We start from the raw sequence: 23,167 nt of genomic DNA on the forward strand, positions 1-23,167 counted from the left end.
ACATCTGACCTAACATGATGCGTTATATATACCTGATTATGTTTTGAATTAATACTGGCAAATACCGGTATATATGCTATAGATGTTGAAGGTGTTCACAAAGCATATTTCGTTTCCACTTAGTTTGTATTTTATAGTGGTCCATGGATTTTAATCATCTTCCGGTATAAACACACGTGGGGTGGTTTATTTACTTGTGTTTTTACGTTCTTATACCAGGAGTTTTGTACAAATAAGACAACTTGCAAAATGGCAGAGTTTGTACAACAAAGTATTGAGGAAATGCTTCCAGAACTGGAGCAAATGGAAAGAGTAAAACTGTTCACTAAAGCAGAAACAAGGTGAGAACTTGTAAAAGTTGTGTCAATGTGTGCGAAGTGTCAACCATATGATACATTATGTACAGATCGAGTGAACTGGGAAGGGGTACACATTGTGTTAAAACCAATATGACTTTTTTTCTGTCACAATGAAGACGCCGAGGTTGACAATGACTGTCAATTTTCCGAAGTCGCAAAATGCCATGTGTCACAAAACTTGATTTTGTGAATGTTGTCATGTATATGTATCGTATCATTCAATGGTTGAAGGTGAACTAGATCTAGTAGACAAATTAATTCCTAGAAAATACATAGACACTTCCAACTGTTAGACAGAAATTCATGGTGAACTCGACATCAATGCAGTTTACTACGCGCAACTTATATTTATCGCTAATATTGGCTCAGGCTGTCAGCTGTTGCTCTCGCCTCACAGATGCCTCATGGCTCTTTGATCCTTTGGGTTAGTTGTGTCAGGGTACTGTACCCCAAACTCTATCCCTAGCCCTTGGATCCCCATTCTGATCAAGCACCCCTCATGATCCTTAGGGTTGGGCACCACTTGCCTATCAAACACCCCGTTACGATCCTTAGGGTTGTGAGGTAGGGTATGGGTATTCACATTGAGGTAAACAATTGGGTGTTGATGACTTGGTAAACAAGCACTAATTCCTTGTGGTAGCACCCAAGGTAAAGTGTAGGCTAATTGCTTAACTCATTAGCTAAGCGTAGCTGGCAATATCAGTTTGATCCTTCACACGGGACAATTTGAAATCTGCAAAAGGGTGCCCAGTAAAGTGAACTACTTCCATGAACTCGTAGACAAAACAATAACATTTGGGAAAAGATGTCAATCTTTCATAGAAGTAGAAAGGGAACCTCTGATCGTCTATCAATTAATAGTGCATGTACCGTTATCCCCAACTCCACTCACCATTTACTGAATGATCCTCTTGTCCTTCTCAGCTTGGATATACCTTCCAGATTATTCATTAATAACAGTATTTATTAACATGATTAATACAAAGGATCCTTCAAAAGAAATACTAATACTTGCCATATTTTACATTTAAGATTTTTTTCACAAAAGAACCTGCAAAAAAAACACTCAGAAACATGTACAAAAGTTGCAACCAGTGAAAATGTGTCTTTCAGTTTGGAAGTGATCCAACCAATCATATGCCTTCTTGTACCTAAAAATTGTTGTTCAGGTATATAAAGGACACATCAATATTCTGCTAAGTTCTCGATAATATTAATTGTTATCATTCAATTCCAATATAAAAGAATGCATCTACGAATTCACTCTGGGCTTTTCAACAAATTCATTGTGTCTACGAGTTTTGGGATGTTTTACAAATTCTCCTCATCCCTCAATCATTGATTGATTTTACATTTATCTGATGTGTGTTGTAGACAAATCCTCAAGAAGCGCCAATCCTATGAGTACAAGCTGCGGCGCCGGACCAAGTGTCGTGAAGACTTCCTGCAATATGTACAGGTGAGCCAGGAATCTGGAGTGTCATGGAACCAGGGCGTCAGACATTTTCTAAACATGCAATACCATTGAGTTTTACAGTTGTCTACCATGTCTACAGTGAAAATTCATTTGCCCTCATTTCCTTCTCTTATCAAATGCTTACACATGTAAAATACCTTTTCTCAAAAACAAACTATTGAAATTGTAAAAGAGATAATCCATTTTCAATTAACATTCTGCCATTGGACAATGTACAATAGTTCAATTTAATTTTTAATTCTATGAAAACAAATCATATTATTTTTCCATTTTTCACACTATATTGGGCATGATTTGACTGAACGCTGAATGCACAGATCTGTGTCAACAGTGAAGTACTAGCAATATACAAACACCCCAAGCAATATTGGTGATGGATGACCATATCTTGCTACATGGCCTGTTGATGGTCAAGGTAACCATGGTAACTGTAGTGTATTGCCATAGTGTGTAGTGTTCGGGTAAGTAGTATCAGGTAGCTTGCGTTATTATGTAGTGAATGTAGTCATCAATGAGCACATATACTGCAGCCAAGACTAAGAATAAACATGTATAGTCCTTTGGTATTGTGGGTATAGATCTATACAGCAGTTGTCCTCAAGTGAAACCACATGGAGAAAAGTTACAGAAACATTGATGAAACATTGATGATGACTTTTGAGAAATCAATTAATTATCCTGATTATATTCATCTTTCCAAGGCAAGAGAGTTTACTGACTTTAAACGTCCAGTTTCCACCCTTGCCGAACTAGGCTGGAATTCCTGGGTACGATCATAGCGCCATCAGTGGCTATTACGAGTTATGTCCCTTCTAAGCTTCCCCTATGGACCATTCAGATTCCACCTCTTGTATCACTTGCATTTGCTTCAAACAAAATGATGGCGCCCAGTCAAGACAATCTGATCGACAATCAAGATCTATATTGTGATAAGACGGGTCTTACATCATGAAGTGCATCAAATTACGTGAGCACCTTGATTCAAAACATAAAAAGATTTGGAAAATATCTGTTGACAACAAGTTTGAGCTGCACATGCCTTGCAAATCCTTCAACTGACCGAAATCTCAACGACAGTTTATGAACCAGATTTCAATTTCGTTGCGCGATTTTGATTGGACAAAGCATAGACTCATTAGTCCAGCCAAAATGTAACTCCATAATACCAGTCTAGTTTTGCAAGGGTGGAAACTGGACTTTTATGTCAGTTAACTCCCTTGCCTTTGGGAAGATGGATTATATTCTACATGTCCTTTGTGTTGCAGTATGAAGTGAATGTTCTCAAGCTGGTGGAGAAGAGGAGAGAGGTTGGTATCAGACAAAATTATCAATAGTTGTTCAGTAATTAAATGAGGCTCTCTGAAGTGAATATTACATTAGAGCATGTCATGTATTCATTTTGTTGCAACTCCCTGATAGGGCTGGGATGAGTCCAAATTTACTTGTGACAGTTGTCCTTGTGTCTGGGGGGATGGGGCTTGAAGTTTATGGCAGTGTTGCTCCCAGACCTGGCGGGTAGCCAGGTGCGCGGAAGCTATGCCCGATTTTTTAAAAGTACTGATTTAACTTCGAAATTTTACTGCATCTGCCATCTTGTTTATTTGACTTATTGACTTCTGCCATTGACTTATTCCATTTCTTGGTGTGAATGTACTCCAAAATTGCTTAAAATGCATTCAAATGTTTAAAAGATTTCTGGGGGTGCATGCCCCCTGACCCCCCTAGACTTTTCCTCTTTGTTTCGGGACAACCTGCACACATCCCTGTATTTGACAATCTGGTCATTTATACACAGAAGTTGTGTTAAGTCATGTCTTTATTCAACCATATGAAAAATCAGAAGGAACGGGTGCATAGTTAGAAAGAAATGTGACATTAGTGACTTGTAGTGTAACCATAGAGTTCGAGATAATTTTTGTCATTAAACAATATATTACGTGACTAACCATGGGTACCGGTAGTCCTGTGGGTACCCGGGTCCTACTCAGTACTCATCCGACCTGGATACCCGAGTTACCCGTCCCAGCCCTTCTTCTTGATTTTATTTTGTAATTTTACAAGTTGAGTTGTCGCATAAGGGACTATGAGCTGTCATTGCTATGACAGTAGGTACAATGAAATCCTTCATTCACTGATAACATGGATAAAGACACAACAATTGATGATTTGGTCATCAGATAATTCTGACAAAAGTGAGAAGTTGACAGGTGAACTTGAACTTATCATTCAGTGACCACCAAGTATTTTCATAAACCCATCCCCAAATTCCCCTATACTGCATTAGGTTCCTGACAAACTCGGCTAAACCTAGGTGGGCTTTCCCTCGGTTTTACAAACTCAGTCCCTTCACCTCAGGTCTTACAATGCTCAAAACTTCCAAATATTTTTTTCTCTGTTGAGATATTTAGGCTTGCATTGCATATAAGAACTGAGTTTATTATTATTTATGTCCCAGGTTATTTTTGCTAAATATGGTCATCATAAAATTGTAATCGAAAAAAGATTAATCACATTTTAGAAAATGCAGCAGATAATTGATTTGTTGTGGCCCAGCAGCCCTGTCACTCCTGCCATGTTGTTCTAGGCATCTGGGTGTACATACAAGAGACTGGAGATTGATGTAGCCATTATTCAGCGGATCCACAAACTGTTCCGGGTAAGTGGCTCCGTCAGATACATGTAGTTATTAGTCAGCGGATGACAAAAATGTTATAGCGTTCACTCATCACAACGAAGATCCAGGTTCATGTCTCCACAGGTGTACAATGTGTGAAGCCCATATCTGGTGTCCCCTGGTGTACTGTTGCTGGCATGTTGCTAAAAGTGGCATAAAACCATACACATTCACTCAAACTTGAAATATACAGTTTACAAGTTACGAAATCCATACCTTCATTACATGTACTGAATTGTGTACTGAATCATTCAATTAGCATGATTAGACTGAAAACAAAAGCAGCTTTTTTCTCAGATAATGCCAGCGATCTGCTTCATGTCTTTAACATGTCACAAAAATACCCGGTTAACAAATGTTTTCTGAAAACCAAAAAGACTGCTTTCCACTTGTGTTTCAGTGAAACAGGTGGATATATTCTCTTAGTGTAAAGATAAAGATAATTGTTACAAATTTACTTTATGTGTATCAACTTCGAGACTGACACAAACATCTTTGTTCCATGTGAGTTGAATGCTCAATAAAAACCTCTTCCCTCGAAACAAATAATGTTCATCTCCTTTTGTGCTTTTTCAGCTTGTCTGCCTGCGATTCCAAGTAAGTACTTCTATTTGAAAGATTGACTGTTCTGATGTATGATTGTGTAGATGTGTTGTGATAAGGTAGCATCTCTCCCACAGGATGATAAATAAATACATGATTGTGTAGATGTGTTGTCATATAGTAGCATCTCTCTCACAGGATGATAAATAAATACATGATTGTGTAGATATGTTGTCATAAGGTAGCATCTCTCTCACAGGATGATAAATAAATACATGATTGTGTAGATGTGTTGTCATAAGGTAGCATCTCTCTCACAGGATGATATATAAAAACATGATTGTGTAGATGTGTTGTCATAAGGTAGCATCTCTCTCACAGGATGATATATAAAAACATGATTGTGTAGATGTGTTGTCATAAGGTAGCATCTCTCTCACAGGATGATATATAAATACATGATTGTGTAGATGTGTTGTCATAAGGTAGCATCTCTCTCACAGGATGATAAATAAATACATGCTTGTGTAGATATGTTGTCATAAGGTAGCATCTCTCTCACAGGATGATAAATAAATACATGATTGTGTAGATGTGTTGTCATAAGGTAGCATCTCTCTCACAGGATGATAAATAAATACATGCTTGTGTAGATGTGTTGTCATAAGGTAGCATCTCTCTCACAGGATGATAAATAAATACATGCTTGTGTAGATATGTTGTCATAAGGTATCATCTCTCTCACAGGATGATAAATAAATACATGATTGTGTAGATGTGTTGTCATAAGGTAGCATCTCTCTCACAGGATGATGAATAAATACATGATTGTGTAGATGTGTTGTCATAAGGTAGCATCTCTCTCACAGGATGATAAATAAATACATGATTGTGTAGATGTGTTGTCATAAGGTAGCATCTCTCTCACAGGATGATAAATAAATACATGATTGTGTAGATATGTTGTCATATAGTAGCATCTCTCTCACAGGATGATAAATAAATACATGATTGTGTAGATGTGTTGTCATAAGGTAGCATCTCTCTCACAGGATGATAAATAAATACATGATTGTGTAGATGTGTTGTCATATAGTAGCATCTCTCTCACAGGATGATAAATAAATACATGATTGTGTAGATGTGTTGTCATAAGGTAGCATCTCTCTCACAGGATGATAAATAAATACATGATTGTGTAGATATGTTGTCATATAGTAGCATCTCTCTCACAGGATGATAAATAAATACATGATTGTGTAGATATGTTGTCATATAGTAGCATCTCTCTCACAGGATGATAAATAAATACATGATTGTGTAGATGTGTTGTCATAAGGTAGCATCTCTCTCACAGGATGATAAATAAATACATGATTGTGTAGATGTGTTGTCATAAGGTAGCATCTCTCTCACAGGATGATGAATAAATACATGATTGTGTAGATGTGTTGTCATAAGGTAGCATCTCTCTCACAGGATGATGAATAAATACATGATTGTGTAGATGTGTTGTCATAAGGTAGCATCTCTTTCACAGGATGATAAATAAATACATGATTGTGTAGATGTGTTGTCATAAGGTAGCATCTCTCTCACAGGATGATAAATAAATACATGCTTGTGTAGATGTGTTGTCATAAGGTAGCATCTCTCTCACAGGATGATGAATAAATACATGATTGTGTAGATGTGTTGTCATAAGGTAGCATCTCTCTCACAGGATGATATATAAAAACATGATTGTGTAGATGTGTTGTCATATAGTAGCATCTCTCTCACAGGATGATAAATAAATACATGATTGTGTAGATATGTTGTCATAAGGTAGCATCTCTCTCACAGGATGATAAATAAATATATGATTGTGTAGATGTGTTGTCACAAGGTAGCATCTCTCTCACAGGACGACATCAAACTGTGGCTGTCTCACATCGAGTTCTGCAAGAGCCGGGTAAGTAAAACTCTTCCTGTTACCATTGGTTACTCTGGATAGACCTATTGGTGGACTAATGAAAACTGTCTTGTCCAATCAGAGGTCACATGACATGTGACAGTAAACAGTTTTATCTTGTTCAAGCAGGACTACCTACAAACTCTGAAGACAAGAGTACTAGTCTTTAGAGAAACACAAGGCTGTAAATTAGAGAACTGGTGGCTGTACATATCTTGAAATCTCTTCCCATGAAATGTAGCAAGTATGCATGACGTCATACACTGTGTTGCAGTGTTGCAGAGATATACTTGCTGAGGTTGCAGGTCAGAGTAGGTCCACAGCTACCCTGCTTGTAAGAGTCAACAAGATTAAGCACATGCGACCTGGCCCGAGATGACATGGTTTGTTGCTCATGCTGTCAACCACTGGTATGTCTGGTATTGACCTTGTTGACTGTGATTATAAAGGGGACACAATGCTCCTACTGGACTCACCCACTACTGCCAGTCCAACAGCTAAGAGGAGGCAAGGGTGGCCCAGTTGTCTGAAGCCCTTCATTTAGCTGTGCAGAGTTGCGTCCCTTGGGGATGCCAAAAGCCAATAGTTGTGGGTTCAGACCCTTGTTTGCCTTGATTATGTTTTAAGTTTTGTCAGCACCATACCCATGCACATGGGTTTTTCCAAAGTGGTAAACATCTGAGACCTGCGTCACTTTCGAGCTGTTCTAGTCTGAAATACTGTTCTAAGCGGCAGTAAACCCAACTCTCTCTCCTTCACTATGGCTGCTACTCCTGCTGTGTTTGTTAAGTGACAGCAGCCAGCAACAAGGCAGGGTCTCTTACAGGACTGGTGATACATATTTCTGTTGTTTTCAGAATGAGAGGTCATATGTGAGCCGCTTGTATACCCGCATGCTCCAAGTCCACAACAAGAAACCAGGTGAGCTTCACACCAAATGGGTGGTATACGTGTAATCTCAGGAGCTGAGCTAAAAATGTTATCAACAACTGCAGGTTTTCTAAAAAACCAGAAAGGTTATTGATTAACCATCTTCCTGAGGCAAGGGAGTTAATGACTGTAAAAGTCCAGTTCCCACCCTTGTTGAACTAGGCTGGAATTATGGAGTTATAGTTTGGCTGGACTAACAAGTCTATGTATCGTCCAATCAGAATTGCATTATGAAATCGACATCCGGTTCTTAAACCACATGGATTTCAACATCCAGATTTTGGGTGACAACAAGATTTGCAAGGATGTGTTCCATCCACTGGGCATTGACCGATATTTTCCAAATCTTTTCATATTTTTTTTATCAAGGTGCTCACATGATTTGATGCACTTTGTTAGGTAAGACCTGTTTTATTACTATACAGATATTGATCATTGATGAGATCGTCTTGCCTGGGTGCCTCCCTTGTGTTTGAAGCAAATGGAAGTGATACAAGAGGTGGAATCTGATTGGTCGATAGGAAGGGCATAGAAAGGACATACTGTAAATCTTGAAATTAATGTCTCCAAATTAATATGACTGCTACCGCAAAAATAAAATGTGACTCAAAATCAATGCAAAATCAACTCTTGACCCCAGCAGTGATAACTCACTGGATGCCTATTGTGTAATTCCTATTCTTTAATTGACATTGTCATGTACTTGTTACAACTGCTGCTCAATAAACCGTGTTTGTGTATATAGTCAAGTTGGTATTTCTGCTATCCAGTTGATATTTCCGTGCAGTGATGCCGTCTCAATGTTGATATTCATTTTGGATACCCAGTACATAAATGCGAAGTTTCATTTAATGTGAACAAAGACCACTCGCATTTTTCGCAATTAATTCACGCTCGCATTAATTTCAAGATTTATAGAAACTCGAAATAGCCACTGGTTGTGCTATGATCAAGCCAATACATTCCAGCCTAATTCGGCAAGGGTGGAAACTGGACTTTTGGAATCAGTTAACTCCTTTGCCTTGGGAAGATGCTGATTAACATATAGGCGTAAATGTGGTTAACGTTCGATAAAAACAAGTATATGGAAGTGTTTTGTTTCACTTTTGTGTAAAATTGAAAGGTATTTGTTTTGAAAATATGTATGACAGTGTGTGAGAACTGCCTTTATCTTGTCTGTGTGTAGTGAGAGTCTGCATTGCATCTTGTGTTGTATCGGTATCAGATCTGTGGGTCATGGCCGCCAAGTGGGAGTTTGAGGCCAACATCAACCCGGAGAACGCTCGCACTTTGCTGCAGAGGGGCCTGAGGTTCAATGACACCTCCAAGCAGCTGTGGATAGAGGTAGAGCTGAGTGCTGCGTTAAACAACAAACACAACAAAACTTGCCATGATAATGACAATCTACACCGAAATGTTGCTACAACTCTGATCAAGAAGTAGATCGGCCATCTTGTCTTTAGTTTGTTGATACTCCGGCCTCTACTTGACACTTCCGGGTCAATTGTATTGAAGGGGTTGCGGGGCTCAGGACTTTCTTGAAAATAATCTGTTTCCTGAAAAGCTGGAATAATATTAGTTTTCAGATTATACAATTATAACATTTCACTGCTGGATGTTATAAAAATAATGTTGTTGTTTCACCAAAATATGTTGGCTCCTTTCTGAGTATGAATGGCATGTCTTGAAAAGCAAACTGGAAATATATTCTGACCACCATACCAGTATCATGTCCATGTTATGGGTTTCATTTTGAGGTCAGCCCAAATTAAGACATCAAATGATGTCACTGAAACACTGTTCAGAGTTAAACCAACTCACTCGACCCGTGAAGATCCGGGTAGAATAGGCCTTCAGCAACCCATGCTTGCTGTAAAAGGCACCATGTTGTCTTAAGAGGCAACTAACGGGATCAGATGGTCAGGCTCGCTGACTTGGTTGAGGCATGTCATCGTGTATCCAAATTGCGTGGGTCGATGCTCATGATGTCAATCACTGGATTGTCTGGTCCAGACTCGATTACAGTCCGCCATCATATAGCTGGAATATTGCCGAGTGCTGCGTTTAACAACGAACAAACAAGCACTGACATGCTGTAATCTCCTATTCCCTCTGTTTCAGTACTACAGGCTAGAGCTACTATATGCAGAGAAGGTATGTAGCTGAGAAAGCAATGTACAAAAACATCAGTAATGACGATAGAATAAGATTTAATATAAACTGGCCCTTCATTACCATGGTAACAGGAATCTCCATTACCTGAGACCGCCCCCATGGCCTAGTGGTAGAGCTTCCGCCCGGAGAGCAAAAGGTCCGGGATTCGATCCCCAGCCCGTCATTCCAAAAGACGTTAAAAGATGTTACTTCTTGTTACCCTGTCTGGCACTCGGTATTAAGAGGGTGGTCGGCTCAGAGTCAGTATGCTGGGTGCAATAATCTTGGACGTGACGTTAAACCCATTTTCACCTCACCTCACCTCACCCACCCATTACCTGAGACTAGTCACTATGTGGCAGAGCTATTGCCGATGTGACAATTTAGTTTTCACTCCATCATTTTTGGTCTCTATTCATGTCAGCTGCAATGTGTCATGGTTGTTTATGTCAGATACTGACAATAGACACTTTACAACATGGATAATACTTAACAACTTGTTTTTGTTTTAGTTGAGGAAAAGACGAGAACTGCTGGAAGAGGTGAGTTGTTTCCCCTTTGTTATTCAGTGTTACACAGTGTCATGTAGTCTTATGTAGTGTCATTATCCCCTGCCCAACAAAGTTGGCGGGGTATATAGAATTGGGCTCCGTCCGTTTCGTTTCGTCACATTTCGTTTCCGGAGCATTACTCAGAAACCGTTCAATATATTTTTATGAAACTTTGCAGGTCTGTCAAGTACATGCTGAACTGGTGCCTTTTGCTATTTAGAAATATTAGAAACTGTTATTTTTTATGTTTCCATGGCAACAAGATGGACTTAGGTTCCAAACTCTTCTCTTTTTACAATTTCCATGACAAGTTCCACCTCGGTTAAAAAAGGTTAGGGTTTGTTTAGATTTAATCATGTCATAAATTCTGCCACAGGGGTGGGGGATATAGCCAAGTTTGTGGCAAACTCTTGTTTAAGAATTGACTTTCACTTTGTGTGAGTTCATTGGAGTATGAACCTTCATAGAGTGAGGGCAAAACTGTGTGACCGCCGGAGCTTTATGTTTGGCCCTCACTCTATGAAGGTTCATACTCCAATGAACTCGCACAAAGTGAAAGTAAATTCTTATGATTTTAAGGGAATGTGGAAGTAGTCCTTCAGTGTTTACATCATTTCAAGAACACGGTCTCGTCAAAAACGTGTGAACATCAAATTGTGTCATTCATACACTTATGAAAGTCAATTTCACGTTCAGGTGACCGGCCTCTCGTTCAACTGAAAAGCCATATATTGTGTAAACTAAATTATTTGGTGTTATGCAGTATTATACAGGGTTATACAATGTTATGTTGTCTTATGCATGGTTATATAGTGTTATACAGTGTTGTATAACAAATGTTATATTTGGGATAACACTTTCTAGTACAGATACTAGTACTCTTTGGGGTAGAGTCCCATCCGGGATTCGAACCCACATTCCCAGAGTCAGGCACCTAATCGCCAGCACATAAAGTCAGCGATCAAACCCACTCAGCCACTGAGGCTTCCACAAAATGAAAGTCTGACAGCTGGCAGTCTAGATCACATACTTTGTGTACCCCTCTGATAAGTGTAAATTGGCACTGCTGTCATGGCCGAAAGCTTTGAATACACAATGCCATTTAGAAAGTGGTCAATTGTAACAAATGATATATTTGGAATAAAGCTCTCTTAGTAAAGTACAGATTTGGTTTGAGTCCCATCCAGTGTTGTACAGTGCTGTACAGTGTTGTGTAGTCTCATATTGTGTAGACCACCTGATGAGTGTTGTTGCTGTTGTTGCACAGTTTGCTGATGTGGAGCAGGAAGCGGTGTTGTCCGGGACGGTGGCACAGATTGTGTACAAGAAGGCGGTTGAACAGTTTCCAGGTCAGTTTAGAAAGAAAATAGTTCCATCAGTACACAGATGGGTTCTCATAATCAGAGCGGCCTGTCAGGTAGCCTCGTGGTTAAAGCGTTTGCTCCCCAGGTTCGATTCGCAACATGGGTACAATGTGTGAAGCCCATTTCTGGTGTCCCCCGCCCTGGTATTGCTGGAAAAGCGGCATAAAACCATACTCACTCACTCATAATCACAGATGCAGGAAACAGGATAGTCACCTGAGCCTTTTGTCATGACCCTTGTGCCTTTGTCTGATAGGTTGTCGTCTTGGAGACCTGGGTCAAGGATCCATGAAATGGACATTCTGGAGAAGTATTTACAAATCATACTCAATCCCTCAATTCACTCTACTCCACGCCACGCCACGCCACGCCACGCCACGCCACGCCACGCCACGCCACGCCACGCCACGCAACGCCAAACATTGTCTGAGAAATTCTCGCCAAATTTGGCGTGGATTGAAACTGGACTTTTTTAGTTTTATAGTTTCACTCACTCTCACTCACTCACTCACTCACTCACTCACTCACTCACTCACTCACTCACTCACTCACTCACTCACTCACTCACTCACTCACTCACTCACTCACTCACTCACTCACTCACTCACTCACTCACTCACTGTCTGTTGCAGGAGATGTTGATCTGGCTCTGGCTCTGATTGCTGTGTGTCAGCAGTTCCCCTTCACAGCCCCTAAACTCAGCACCATGTACAAAGAGTAAGTCTCCTCCAGTGTCCTCTTCGTATTCTGTAGTCATGCACAGCCACAGTGCCATACAGTTAACATCCTTTTCTTCCAGTTGACACCCAGCATCACTCCTTCACATCGTTTGGAGTACAGGTGGCCTAGTGGTATGAGACACCACAATATCTGTGTCCGGTTTGGTCCTCAGCAACCTGTGATTCATGTAAGAGGCGACATACTGGTTCAGGTGGTCAGGCTCAGTGACCTGGTGGACTGTGGTCTTTGTACCCTGACAGCTTGGATTGTTGATCATAATATCAATCACTGGACTGTCTGGTTCGGGATCATCTGCAGGCCACTTTAGGTCGATTTTTGCTGAGTTCAGCATTAAGCAGCAAATGACCAATACTTTGGGTGCAGTTATGTCCCTTAGACATACCTGGATACGCTTGTCATGGGTTTGAATCCCAGATTCACCCTAATTATGATCCTTGGTTTGCCTGCACCACACCTGTGCCCTGTGACTGAAGTACCCCTTATAATACTTGTTGTAAGGGGCAACAAATGTGGAGAGTGGTGTTGCCTTTGAAGGCATGGGCCGTTGCTCATAATATTAACCACTGGTTTGTATGGACAAGACATGACTATCTACAGGCCACCGAGATATAACTGAAATGTTGCTGACTTCAGCGTTAAACAACACCCATTGACTTAGTCTATGTTTGACCTCAACTCACACACTCACCATAGTGTAGCTAATGTCTATGTTGACGATGTCCCCAGTCTGAAGGAGCTGTACCCCCAACACGCTGTCACATGGAACGCCCTGGCTCGGAGACATCTGCAGGCTCATGACAAGGCTGTTGGTAAGTAGCTGTACAGTCATTGTCTACAGGGGGACCGCAGTACATATCTTAATGCATCACTGTCCTAGCTTTAGGAGATTAATATAATTGGGGGGTGGATGGTACAGAAAAATGTAAAATAGCAAATTTGAAATAAAATTGAAATTACTTTTCTGATATATTTTTAACAGTCTAAAATTGGAAATGAAAGAAGGCCAAGGGTTCAATCCCTGGCCATGTCATACCAAAAGATGGTACTTGGCATTATTCTGTCTGGTGCTCAGCATTAAGGTGATAAAACAAGGGCTAGTCGGCTGGGAGTCAGTATACTGTGTCTGAGTGGGGTATTCATGTTGAACTGTGGCATGGTATCTCAGTATATCATGTATCGTATCACAGATACACTCAGATTACATCGGCAATGTATCTTGTGTACCCCGCAATAGCCATACTGTCATCTACTTAACACACTGTTTCAATGTCAGGACCGGTGTTGTCTGATTGGACTGCCATGATCAAAATTAGACACACATAATTTCTACACAGCAAGGAGGCGGTCGGGTAGCCTAGTGGTTAAATCGTTTGCCCATCACGTCGAACTCCCGGGTTCCATTCCAAACATGGGTACAATGTGTGTAGCCCATTTCTGGTGTCCCTCGTCGTGATATTGCAGGAATATTGCTAAAAGCGGTGTAAAACCATACTCACTCACACCATGTACACAGCAAGAGCAAACTGTGTATTCACGCGTGATGGAGAAACGTAGTGTACCGTATTTGACGTAATAAGCGCCCCGCTCTAATAAGCGCCCACGGCGATATTTGCTGATGTATTGGCTAGTGAACAATCCCAATTAGCACCCCTTTCGATTGACCAATGTACACAAGAATTATTTATTCGCGTATAATACGCACTCGTGTGTTATATGCACCCTTAATTATGGGCAATTAAATTCTGGCAAAATATATCTGTCGTATATACACATTTCAGGCTGTCAGCATAAACCACGAAATTTATCTTTCAACTCTGTTTTTTCACCAAAATAATATTCTGATAAGAGCCCCCCTGGGTGCTTATTACGTCGATTACGTTAGTCATTTTTGATGCATTGATTCATGGCTGAGTGTAGGGACAATTCTGAGATGCCACAACAGTGCTCGTGCACACAGAACACAGAGATGTTTTACAGAATGCTGATTCCATGAGCCAAACGAGCAACACTGCTGAGTCTTTAGCCAGCACTTGTGAAATAGAGAATATGTCCGCACTACATGAAGAAACTTCTCATCATGGAGCACCACTTTGATGTCCTTCAGTCAGGAAGTGTGACATGAAATATGACAAAGTCATCCATCTTAGCACTGATATTAGCATTAACAGCCTTAACAATATCTACTCACTGACAAAGTACTGGTTTTTATGTGTACATAACAGGCTTCTTCACTCCAGTGTAGCTACATCTGATATTTACTGTACTGTATAAACACTGCCGCCTATCCTGTATATATTCTTGTCAACCATACTCTGTACATCACTTGCTTGATAACAGTTTTAGAACCTACACCAAAACGTCGCTCCTAATTGTAATAAAGAAGTTGTTCATCCTTAAACCTTATCCTTACTTAGTACTCCAACTTCTAAATGCCCCCCAAAGAAATTAACAGTGTTTACAATATATATAGACTTCTATGTGGATTTGAGAGATTCTGCAGTTGTGTCATCCACTGTTATCAGGATCCATGAACAGTTATACTTTCACTATCTGTGTACTCACAGATGTTGTGTGGTTTCTGTGCAGGAGAGGAGATGTGTTTCATGACCTTCCAAGAAGCAGTCAGGAAAATCAACACAAGTAAGTCACGTTTGTTTCCTATGATAATAATAATACATACAGAATGTTCCTGTGGAGATTCCGGGGCAGACTAGATCCCCAGTGCCAAGGATGGTCCAGTAGGGACAAATCAAGATCAGGTGTTACGCTGCGTGACCTGGTTGACATCATGCACGGTCAACATCGTACTGCCAACCGATTTGCCAGGCTCAATTATACCACTCAACAATTGATAGGGGTACTGGAATTTTTATCCTGTTACAAAAATAGTGAACATAATAATATGTACTTTCGTTTATTTAACTTGAAATGAAGCCGAACATGACTCAGTTCCACTGCAATATGAGATACTATTTGTATGACAACTCTCTCAAACTGGGCACACAGATTATCCTTATCAAGAGTTGAGTGGTATATTATAGGCTGCTATGACACAACTGAAGAGATAACACGAGGCAGCCAATCGCATAGTGTCATCATTAATGCATCATAGATGTAGGTTCATGTGCGTTCACTGTCTGCAGCTGGATAAAACAACATTCACTCACTCACTCACATACACACAGTGGTGTCTACATGTGTGCGGGATGTTGATCTGCAGATACCCTCACACTCTGTACTGGAGTTACATTGACATGACTTGCAGACAGGAAACTTCAGACACTCTTTGACCATACGGTTCATGTCTGATGACTGTGTGACCCAGTGTTGGTCTAGGCTGGCTGATCAGTGCTGGCCAAATATGCTCCCTTTTAACTGGGAAGATCTGTCAGACCAGACAAGAATATCAATATCTGCAAATGTATTGCATTGTATGAAGCCGTCACAGTCTCTTTATCAGTGATCAACACAAATTCCTGTTTTCATTTTAGAAGAAATTTATGTAATATATAAGGATTTTGCTTGCTGGGTTTTTTAAAACAATGTGTGAATTATTGCCAGTTTGAGATTGAACTGACATGATGATAACTATTGATAGCTCACAACAGGATTTTATGTTACTTCAAACAATGTTGAACAAAGTAAGTAAAGTTGCTGGAGTTATCTCCCCTGCATTGTTGAGGTCCTGTGACCAGCAGAATGAGTTTGCAGGACATGTGAGAGATGTGCTGGATATTTTAGAAAGAAAATAATGAGATGTTTTACATCCCCAGTGCTACAGAGATCTGTCATTGACTGTACTTATGGAGAGTCAGGGGACCGCCACAGGTTCATATGACAAGTTTTCATGGTTTCATGATTTATTGATTAAATGATACTCTTTATTTCCTGAACAAAATTGCATTGTCAATGATTAAAGTAAATTGCAATAAATCCTGAAGAGTTTGTGCAGCTGAAATATTTCTGAGTGCAGCTATAGAAAGACAAACAAAAAACTAATATCTGTATTGTCCAACCAATTTTGTTTACGGCATTTTCAAATTATGTTAAACTTGCAAGAATATTTACTGCCAATAAAATCTTCAAACAGATGTAATGACTCAAGACTTAATTAAGACTGTATGAAAAATAACTTAATCCTTACAAGCAAGAGATATATGCACATTTAAAATTAACAGATTTTCATTGTCAGTCGAAGACTAATCTCAGTATCAAAAAGATTAAAGGATCTGGTATTTGAAACATTTTGGCAGAAGTGGAACCAGCTAATGGAGAATTTGTTTTGATACTTGATGCATATTCATACATGGATGTATCTAGACCTGCTCAGGAGCCAAAATTCTGACCCAAGTCGGCAGCAAATGTCAGGAAAAATTCCCCAATGGGAATTAAACATTTCCAATTCATGTTCATGTAATGGCTTGGTTGAGGATACTGCGATATCGCTGAGAGCAGGACCAATGAAGAGTGAGAGGCTTTAGTGCTTAGTTCAACATTGCATTGACTGCTACATGAATGTTAAATGCAAAGATTCTTTCTTTAGAATCCTACAAACTTACCTGTCATATCTACAGGTGCATAGCATGTGTTGTTGATTTGTTGCCTGTGCAAACCCATTGAAATGAGTGGCGGTCGGGTAGCCTAGTGGTTAAAGCATTTGCTCGTCACGCCCAAGATCCGCGTTCGATTCCCCACGTGGGTACAATGTGTGAAGCCCATCACTGTACCCCTCACTTTGTCTCATTGTAACATGTTGTCTCACTTTCATGATTAAATTATTCAGGGATGTGAAATCTCCGCTGAAACACGGAAAATCACGTTTTTAAAACACTAGTCCTCGGAAAAAAATCATCTTCCACGTAAAAAATATATTTAAAAAACACTCAAAAAAATGTGATCGAAAACCGGACAACTCTCGCGGATTGTCCTGGTTTTTTTATCAGAGCTTTCAGCATCATACGTTTTCTATCACAAATACTTGCACTATAACATGGGGTGTGGCGTAACACAGAAATTGTAAATACTCAGATGATGGCTTGTTTTTAAGATAAAGTTGTCTTTTAGCCTATACGCGAATGAGATGTTATACAGTTGTTCATGTGATTTGCGAGAAAACTATGAATGTTTCTTCAGTGTCTGAAAACCCATAACACGGGGATATATGTTGTATTAATGTCTTACGTTTGCAATGGATTTTCTTTTTTTTCAACAAAAGGTAAGTAAGTACAAGGTAAGTTTTTTAATATGCTTCAACATGGGGAAAGGGTCAGACATTGCACGCTTGTGACAGTTGTCCTTGTGTCTGGGGGATGGGGGGTGAAGTATGTGGCAGTATTGCTCCCAGACCCGCCGGGTGTGAGGAAGCTATGCCCGATTTTTTGAAAGTACTGATTTAACTTCGAAATATTACTGCATCCACCATCTTTGGTTATTTGACTTATTTACTTTTGCCATTGACTTATTACATTTCTTGGTGTGAATGTTTTCCAAACTGCACGAAATTGCTTAAAATGCAATCAAATGTATAAAATATTTCTTGGGGGGGGGGGGGGGGGGCATGCTCCCACACACCCCAATACTTTTTCTCTTTTTTTTTATGTGAAAACCTACTCACATCCCTGTATACTACTCAAAATAAGTTTAAGAACACCTGTCTTTTTCTTATCACTACAGTTAATATGTAATGGCCAATAACTATAGTCATATGGAAAACATTTGTGTTCCTTACCTTCTTTTGAGTAGTATATGATTTTATTTTTCTTCTAAATACAACTCTGCTTCTTTTACACTTCTTAAACGTTAATAAGGTCATCCAATTATGCCTAATTCTGAAGAATTAACAGTGTTAGAAATTAGAATTCTTTTGGCATATTTAGTCCTAGGCAGTTTCATCTGAGGACACAAAATGTTTCACCTGGAACATTAGGAGTGTGGCAGAACTCTTTCACTTTCATTGTTAATTTTGAACACTGATTGATGTCAATAAAATTAAATGTCAAGAAACAACTGACGTGAAACAGTCAGTTATCAGGTATGACATTCTGTTATCAAGTATGACATTAAAGTATCAGGCATAACATTCAATTATCAAGTATGACATTCAATCATCAGTTAAAAAATTCAGTTATCGGGTATAACATTCAATTATCAGTATCAATCAGAAAAATGAGGGTGAATTGAATGTGTATTGTCTGTTTAGCGGCCGTCTCATAGTAAGATCAGAAAACTTTCTATATATTGTTTTATCCCCATTGATTGGAATGAAATTGAAATATTGTTTATCTCCCAGAGTTATTGTGTGGAATGCATATATTATTCGTAGCCTCAGGGTATAAACTCACAGTATTGTTTTCTTGGTCGTTAGCTCGTTCTGCTGCTCTGGTGAAGAGTAATTAGTTCATCTAAAGAGACACACCTGCTGTGCAGTCTGAACGTGTGCACCTACTGTTGTGTGACTTACATCTTCTTCCCACAACAACAGGTGCTAATTGCAGGTGTGACATGCTGCTAAACACAACAATCATAGGTTGCATGGTGTGTTGACTGCTACAGCACTGCATCACAGCGATGTAGGTGTAGTTGTTGCTGTAGGAGCATTGATTTATCCAGTTTATTTAAATGTGTTAATGTTACTGCGTTGTTCTTCGCCCTGCATCTGCAAAAGATTAAGAGAAGGGCCTACAATTCTGCTGAACCTAGATTGACATAGAATACTTAAGCTGGAACAAAATATGAGAAACAGTGTTTTTTTCTTCTGCTTGGAGACAATGTGTTTAACTGGTGACCAGAAAAAAAAGGTTACAGAAAAAAAAGCTGCAAACGTTTATTGTTTTTGACATTTATGGCTTGTTATTTGATACCCAATGTTTTATATACACTGACCCAGCACTGTACATTTACCCTTCACTTACCCTTAAATTCATTGTCATGATAATACTCAATATTTCAAATTGCATAATTCAATGTTCATTATTGCTTGTTGAGTCAGATATTCCATCCAACTCCTTCTTAGAAATTGCACTGCAGATTTTTGGCCTTCGGGATGTCCAGACATAGACACAGACTCTGTAAGTGTGTTTGACAGCCAGCAAAGTCTGTGCAGAAACTAACTTGGGGGGAGGCTCCTCGTTATGTCCAGTGACATTTAAATCTACTAATCTACACAAATAAATTAACTTTAAGATTATAAACAAATTGAAAGAATAATCTTTCGCAACGATAAATAAACAAAACACCTGTGTATTCAAAATGTGTGATGATGTTACATAAATTGTTATATTAAAATGTGAGAAATATTTTTGGATCCTGTGACATGAACCATGGACCATTGCTATTTGCGCATTGAGCATGTCACTCAGTGATGTGGATTATTATTATTATTATTATTATTATTATTATTATTATTATTATTGAACAATCTGCCCATGAAATCTGAGTACCTGAAAATCTGACAAATTATAAAGACCTGTCTCTTCAAGAGGGCCTTTGTCTAGATTAATCATGGTCTGAGCGCATTTGAGCAGTTGTTAATTGGAAAATGCGCTTTACAAATTCTGAATTTAATTTAATTCTCTGTTGCTAATACATGTAGTTAATAGTTGTTAAAGCATTCGCTCGTCACGCCGATGGCCCGGGTTTGATTCCCGACATGGTACAATGTGTGAAGCCCATTTCTGGTGTCCCCCGTGATGCTGGAATATTGCTAAAAGCGGCGTAAAGTAAAGTTGAACAAATGTATAAACTGTAATTTTAACTAGGAATGTACAAATTATGTAAGCCAAATACAAAATTGACTTCTGCGATCAGTGTTGACTGATGTTTGATTTAACATGCGTCATTAGCATCATCGCTGCTGGACCATGCGGACTAATGTATTGGGCTGATTTTCATCTCGGTAGACACATTGAGAAAACCTGCTCCTAATGCTGATGAATAGTTCTCTGTGGCTGTTGTACCTGTGGTTCGGTGTGGCAGTCAGTAGCATAACATGATATAATCTCGTGTTTATGCTGACAATCAATTTCTCCTTGTCAACATCCCACCATCCATGTGCATTATTTGTGTTCGTTCACACCGTGCAGGGAAAACATGGCAATGAATTACACCGATCACACCGACTCCGGGCTATTGCTTTCTCTTGTAATGCTCAGTTTTCCTCGCCATTGCTTCGGTTACATCCCCGATTACCTGCACTCGTTGTGGGCTTGATGTGAAACTAATTCCCCGTGTCCCCAGGACGCTGGCGTATAGATCTGCCAGTTCCTCGTGCCAGGGCAAACACAGGACCTTTGTTCCTGTAGACTTTAATACCAATCAGCTTTGAGTCAATACTGACCGGTGGCCATGAAGAGACTAATGGCTGTCCCAGTGGACATCATAGACTGAACAACAGCTGTAAAGCTGTTTAATAAAAACATAATTTCGCCTGACTTTCATAAATTCCTTATCGGAAACTTTTTATACATTTTTTATATTTTATAATTTTGGTTACTATTTTAGTCTATTTCTGTCCTAGGAGACAAGTATATAAGAAATGTGTGGGGAATGTCATCTAATTAAGTCTATGGGGATTATTGTGGTGGTTCCCAATCAGCGAAATCATAGATCATGTACCTACGACTAATGGAAGCTGTTTGCAGGAGACTCGACCATGCCATCATGTGATCACACACCAATTACCACCCATTTGCTATGTGTGTTCCTTGCAGGAACAATATTTTTCTAACACATTACCATTCAGCTTGTGTCGTTTGAACGCCAAAGTGTTCATGCATGCTGAGTGTTTGATAAGGCATTGTCCAGCCAGTAGGTGGCGACACTGTATTAGTTGTGGCTGATTGACTGCCCTACAGGTGTTCCACACAAGCAGGAAGACGCTAAAAAACTATTTAACATTGATTTGCCTCATTAGCTGCCAAGGAAGCTCTTGTCATTAGTCAGCTGGTGTTTTGCTGGTGACGACTCCACTGTGACTGCATCTGAAGTCCCCCTGTAATTAGTGACCAGCATCGATTCATTCAGTGATGGATGTTCTTTGTGTCATTGGAGCAGAGAGGAGAATCTTAAAACAACTATTTTGAGAAAATTATATTTCTAGATTTGACATTTAGTTAGCACCTGGGGTGAGAGATTTTTCTGTATTCTGTTGCCATCAAGTAGAGAATGTCAAATCAGTTGGGAGTTTGGAATATTTTTTTGACACTAATAGGCAAGACAGTCGTCCTGACAGTATTTCATTTCAAGGTAAATGAAAAGATGAAAAGTTTAATATATTTTAAATAAACTATTTGTATACAAATATTTCAATGTCACTTCAGGAGGACATCAATGAGTTTCGTTTAACCTTGGTAAATTAAACAGAACAGTGAATTGCTTAGAAGTTCAGAAAATATAAGTCACCTTATGATGTAGTTTGACTAAGGAGGTCTGGGTTATGTTGCATGACCTTTATGTTTACCACCTGATGGTGAAGTGGTAGAAGTGTTCAATCATCTCACAACACTAGGTTCAAACCCTCACATGGTACTGTTTGTGTGCAGTCTCTTCACTTAGTGCCCGGGGATGGTGGGGTAGCCTAGTGGTTAAAGTGTTCGCTCATGACGCCGAAGACCCGGGTTTGATTCCCGACATGGGTACAATGTGTGAAGCCCATTTCTGGTGTCCTCCTGCCGTGATATAACAGGAATATTGTTAATAGCGGCGTAAAACCTCGCTCGCTCGCTCGCTCGCTCACTCACTCACTCACTCACTCACTCACTCACTCACTCACTCACTCACACACTCACTCACTCACTCACTCACTCACTCACTCACTCACTCACTCACTCACTCACTCATTTAGTGCCTGCCATTATACAGCTTCAGGGTCGGTAGGGTAGCGTTGTGGTTAAGTTTACGTTCATCACACTGACAGCTTGAGTTTGATTCCAAAAACGGGTACAATATGTGATGCTTATTTATGGCGTACCCTAGTCAGATATTACTGATATTGCAATAGGTGGTGTTTAACCCAAGTCACTCAGTCTCTGACACACCTTCAGGCTGACTAAACCCTTCTCACCCACGAAGCACATGTAACACATGTGGCATCTCCTTGGGAAAGTGACTTTGTTCGAAATGTGCCTCTGTTCATCCAGCAGTGAATGGGTACCAGGTAGGATGAGATGGCAATGTGGTTGTTAACCTTCCAGCACCTAACAGGCAGCTTGGGTTGTATACTCCCCAGGGAGCTAAGAATGATTGTTGAGTGCTCACTGATCCTGTGACCAGGGTAATAATAACGCTTTGCGCATGTCCCTGAATGGTGTGGAAATATGCGCCATATCAATTACCTATTATGTAACTCCTGATCCGAAATTTGACTTCCCTAACAGGTTATCCCTTGTTGCTGTAAGGGTTGATAAGGAGGTGATTGGGT

General features: G+C 39.7%; 1 protein-coding gene across 2 annotated transcripts in view; it reads left to right on the forward strand.

Moving 5' to 3' along the window:
• The first annotated feature begins 135 nt into the window (after positions 1 to 135).
• Positions 136 to 23,167, forward strand: part of LOC124142744 (U3 small nucleolar RNA-associated protein 6 homolog) — a 174,020-nt gene continuing 150,988 nt past the window's right edge. Inside the window, exons 1-14 of one of the 2 annotated variants that reach the window (XM_048400765.1) lie at positions 136 to 341; positions 1,737 to 1,821; positions 3,105 to 3,146; positions 4,424 to 4,495; positions 5,090 to 5,110; positions 6,963 to 7,010; positions 7,868 to 7,931; positions 9,166 to 9,284; positions 10,062 to 10,094; positions 10,607 to 10,636; positions 11,913 to 11,994; positions 12,642 to 12,726; positions 13,477 to 13,559; positions 15,337 to 15,390. In XM_048400765.1, coding sequence (XP_048256722.1) covers positions 250 to 341; positions 1,737 to 1,821; positions 3,105 to 3,146; positions 4,424 to 4,495; positions 5,090 to 5,110; positions 6,963 to 7,010; positions 7,868 to 7,931; positions 9,166 to 9,284; positions 10,062 to 10,094; positions 10,607 to 10,636; positions 11,913 to 11,994; positions 12,642 to 12,726; positions 13,477 to 13,559; positions 15,337 to 15,390 — 910 coding nt within the window. In that variant the 5' untranslated portion in view covers positions 136 to 249. The remainder of the gene's footprint in view (positions 342 to 1,736; positions 1,822 to 3,104; positions 3,147 to 4,423; positions 4,496 to 5,089; positions 5,111 to 6,962; positions 7,011 to 7,867; positions 7,932 to 9,165; positions 9,285 to 10,061; positions 10,095 to 10,606; positions 10,637 to 11,912; positions 11,995 to 12,641; positions 12,727 to 13,476; positions 13,560 to 15,336; positions 15,391 to 23,167) is intronic. The other variant, XM_048400764.1, reaches the window with a different exon arrangement.

This window comes from Haliotis rufescens, unplaced genomic scaffold (genome assembly GCF_023055435.1).
Source record: "Haliotis rufescens isolate VD_foot unplaced genomic scaffold, xgHalRufe1.0.p SCAF_20, whole genome shotgun sequence".
NCBI lineage: Eukaryota > Metazoa > Mollusca > Gastropoda > Lepetellida > Haliotidae > Haliotis > Haliotis rufescens.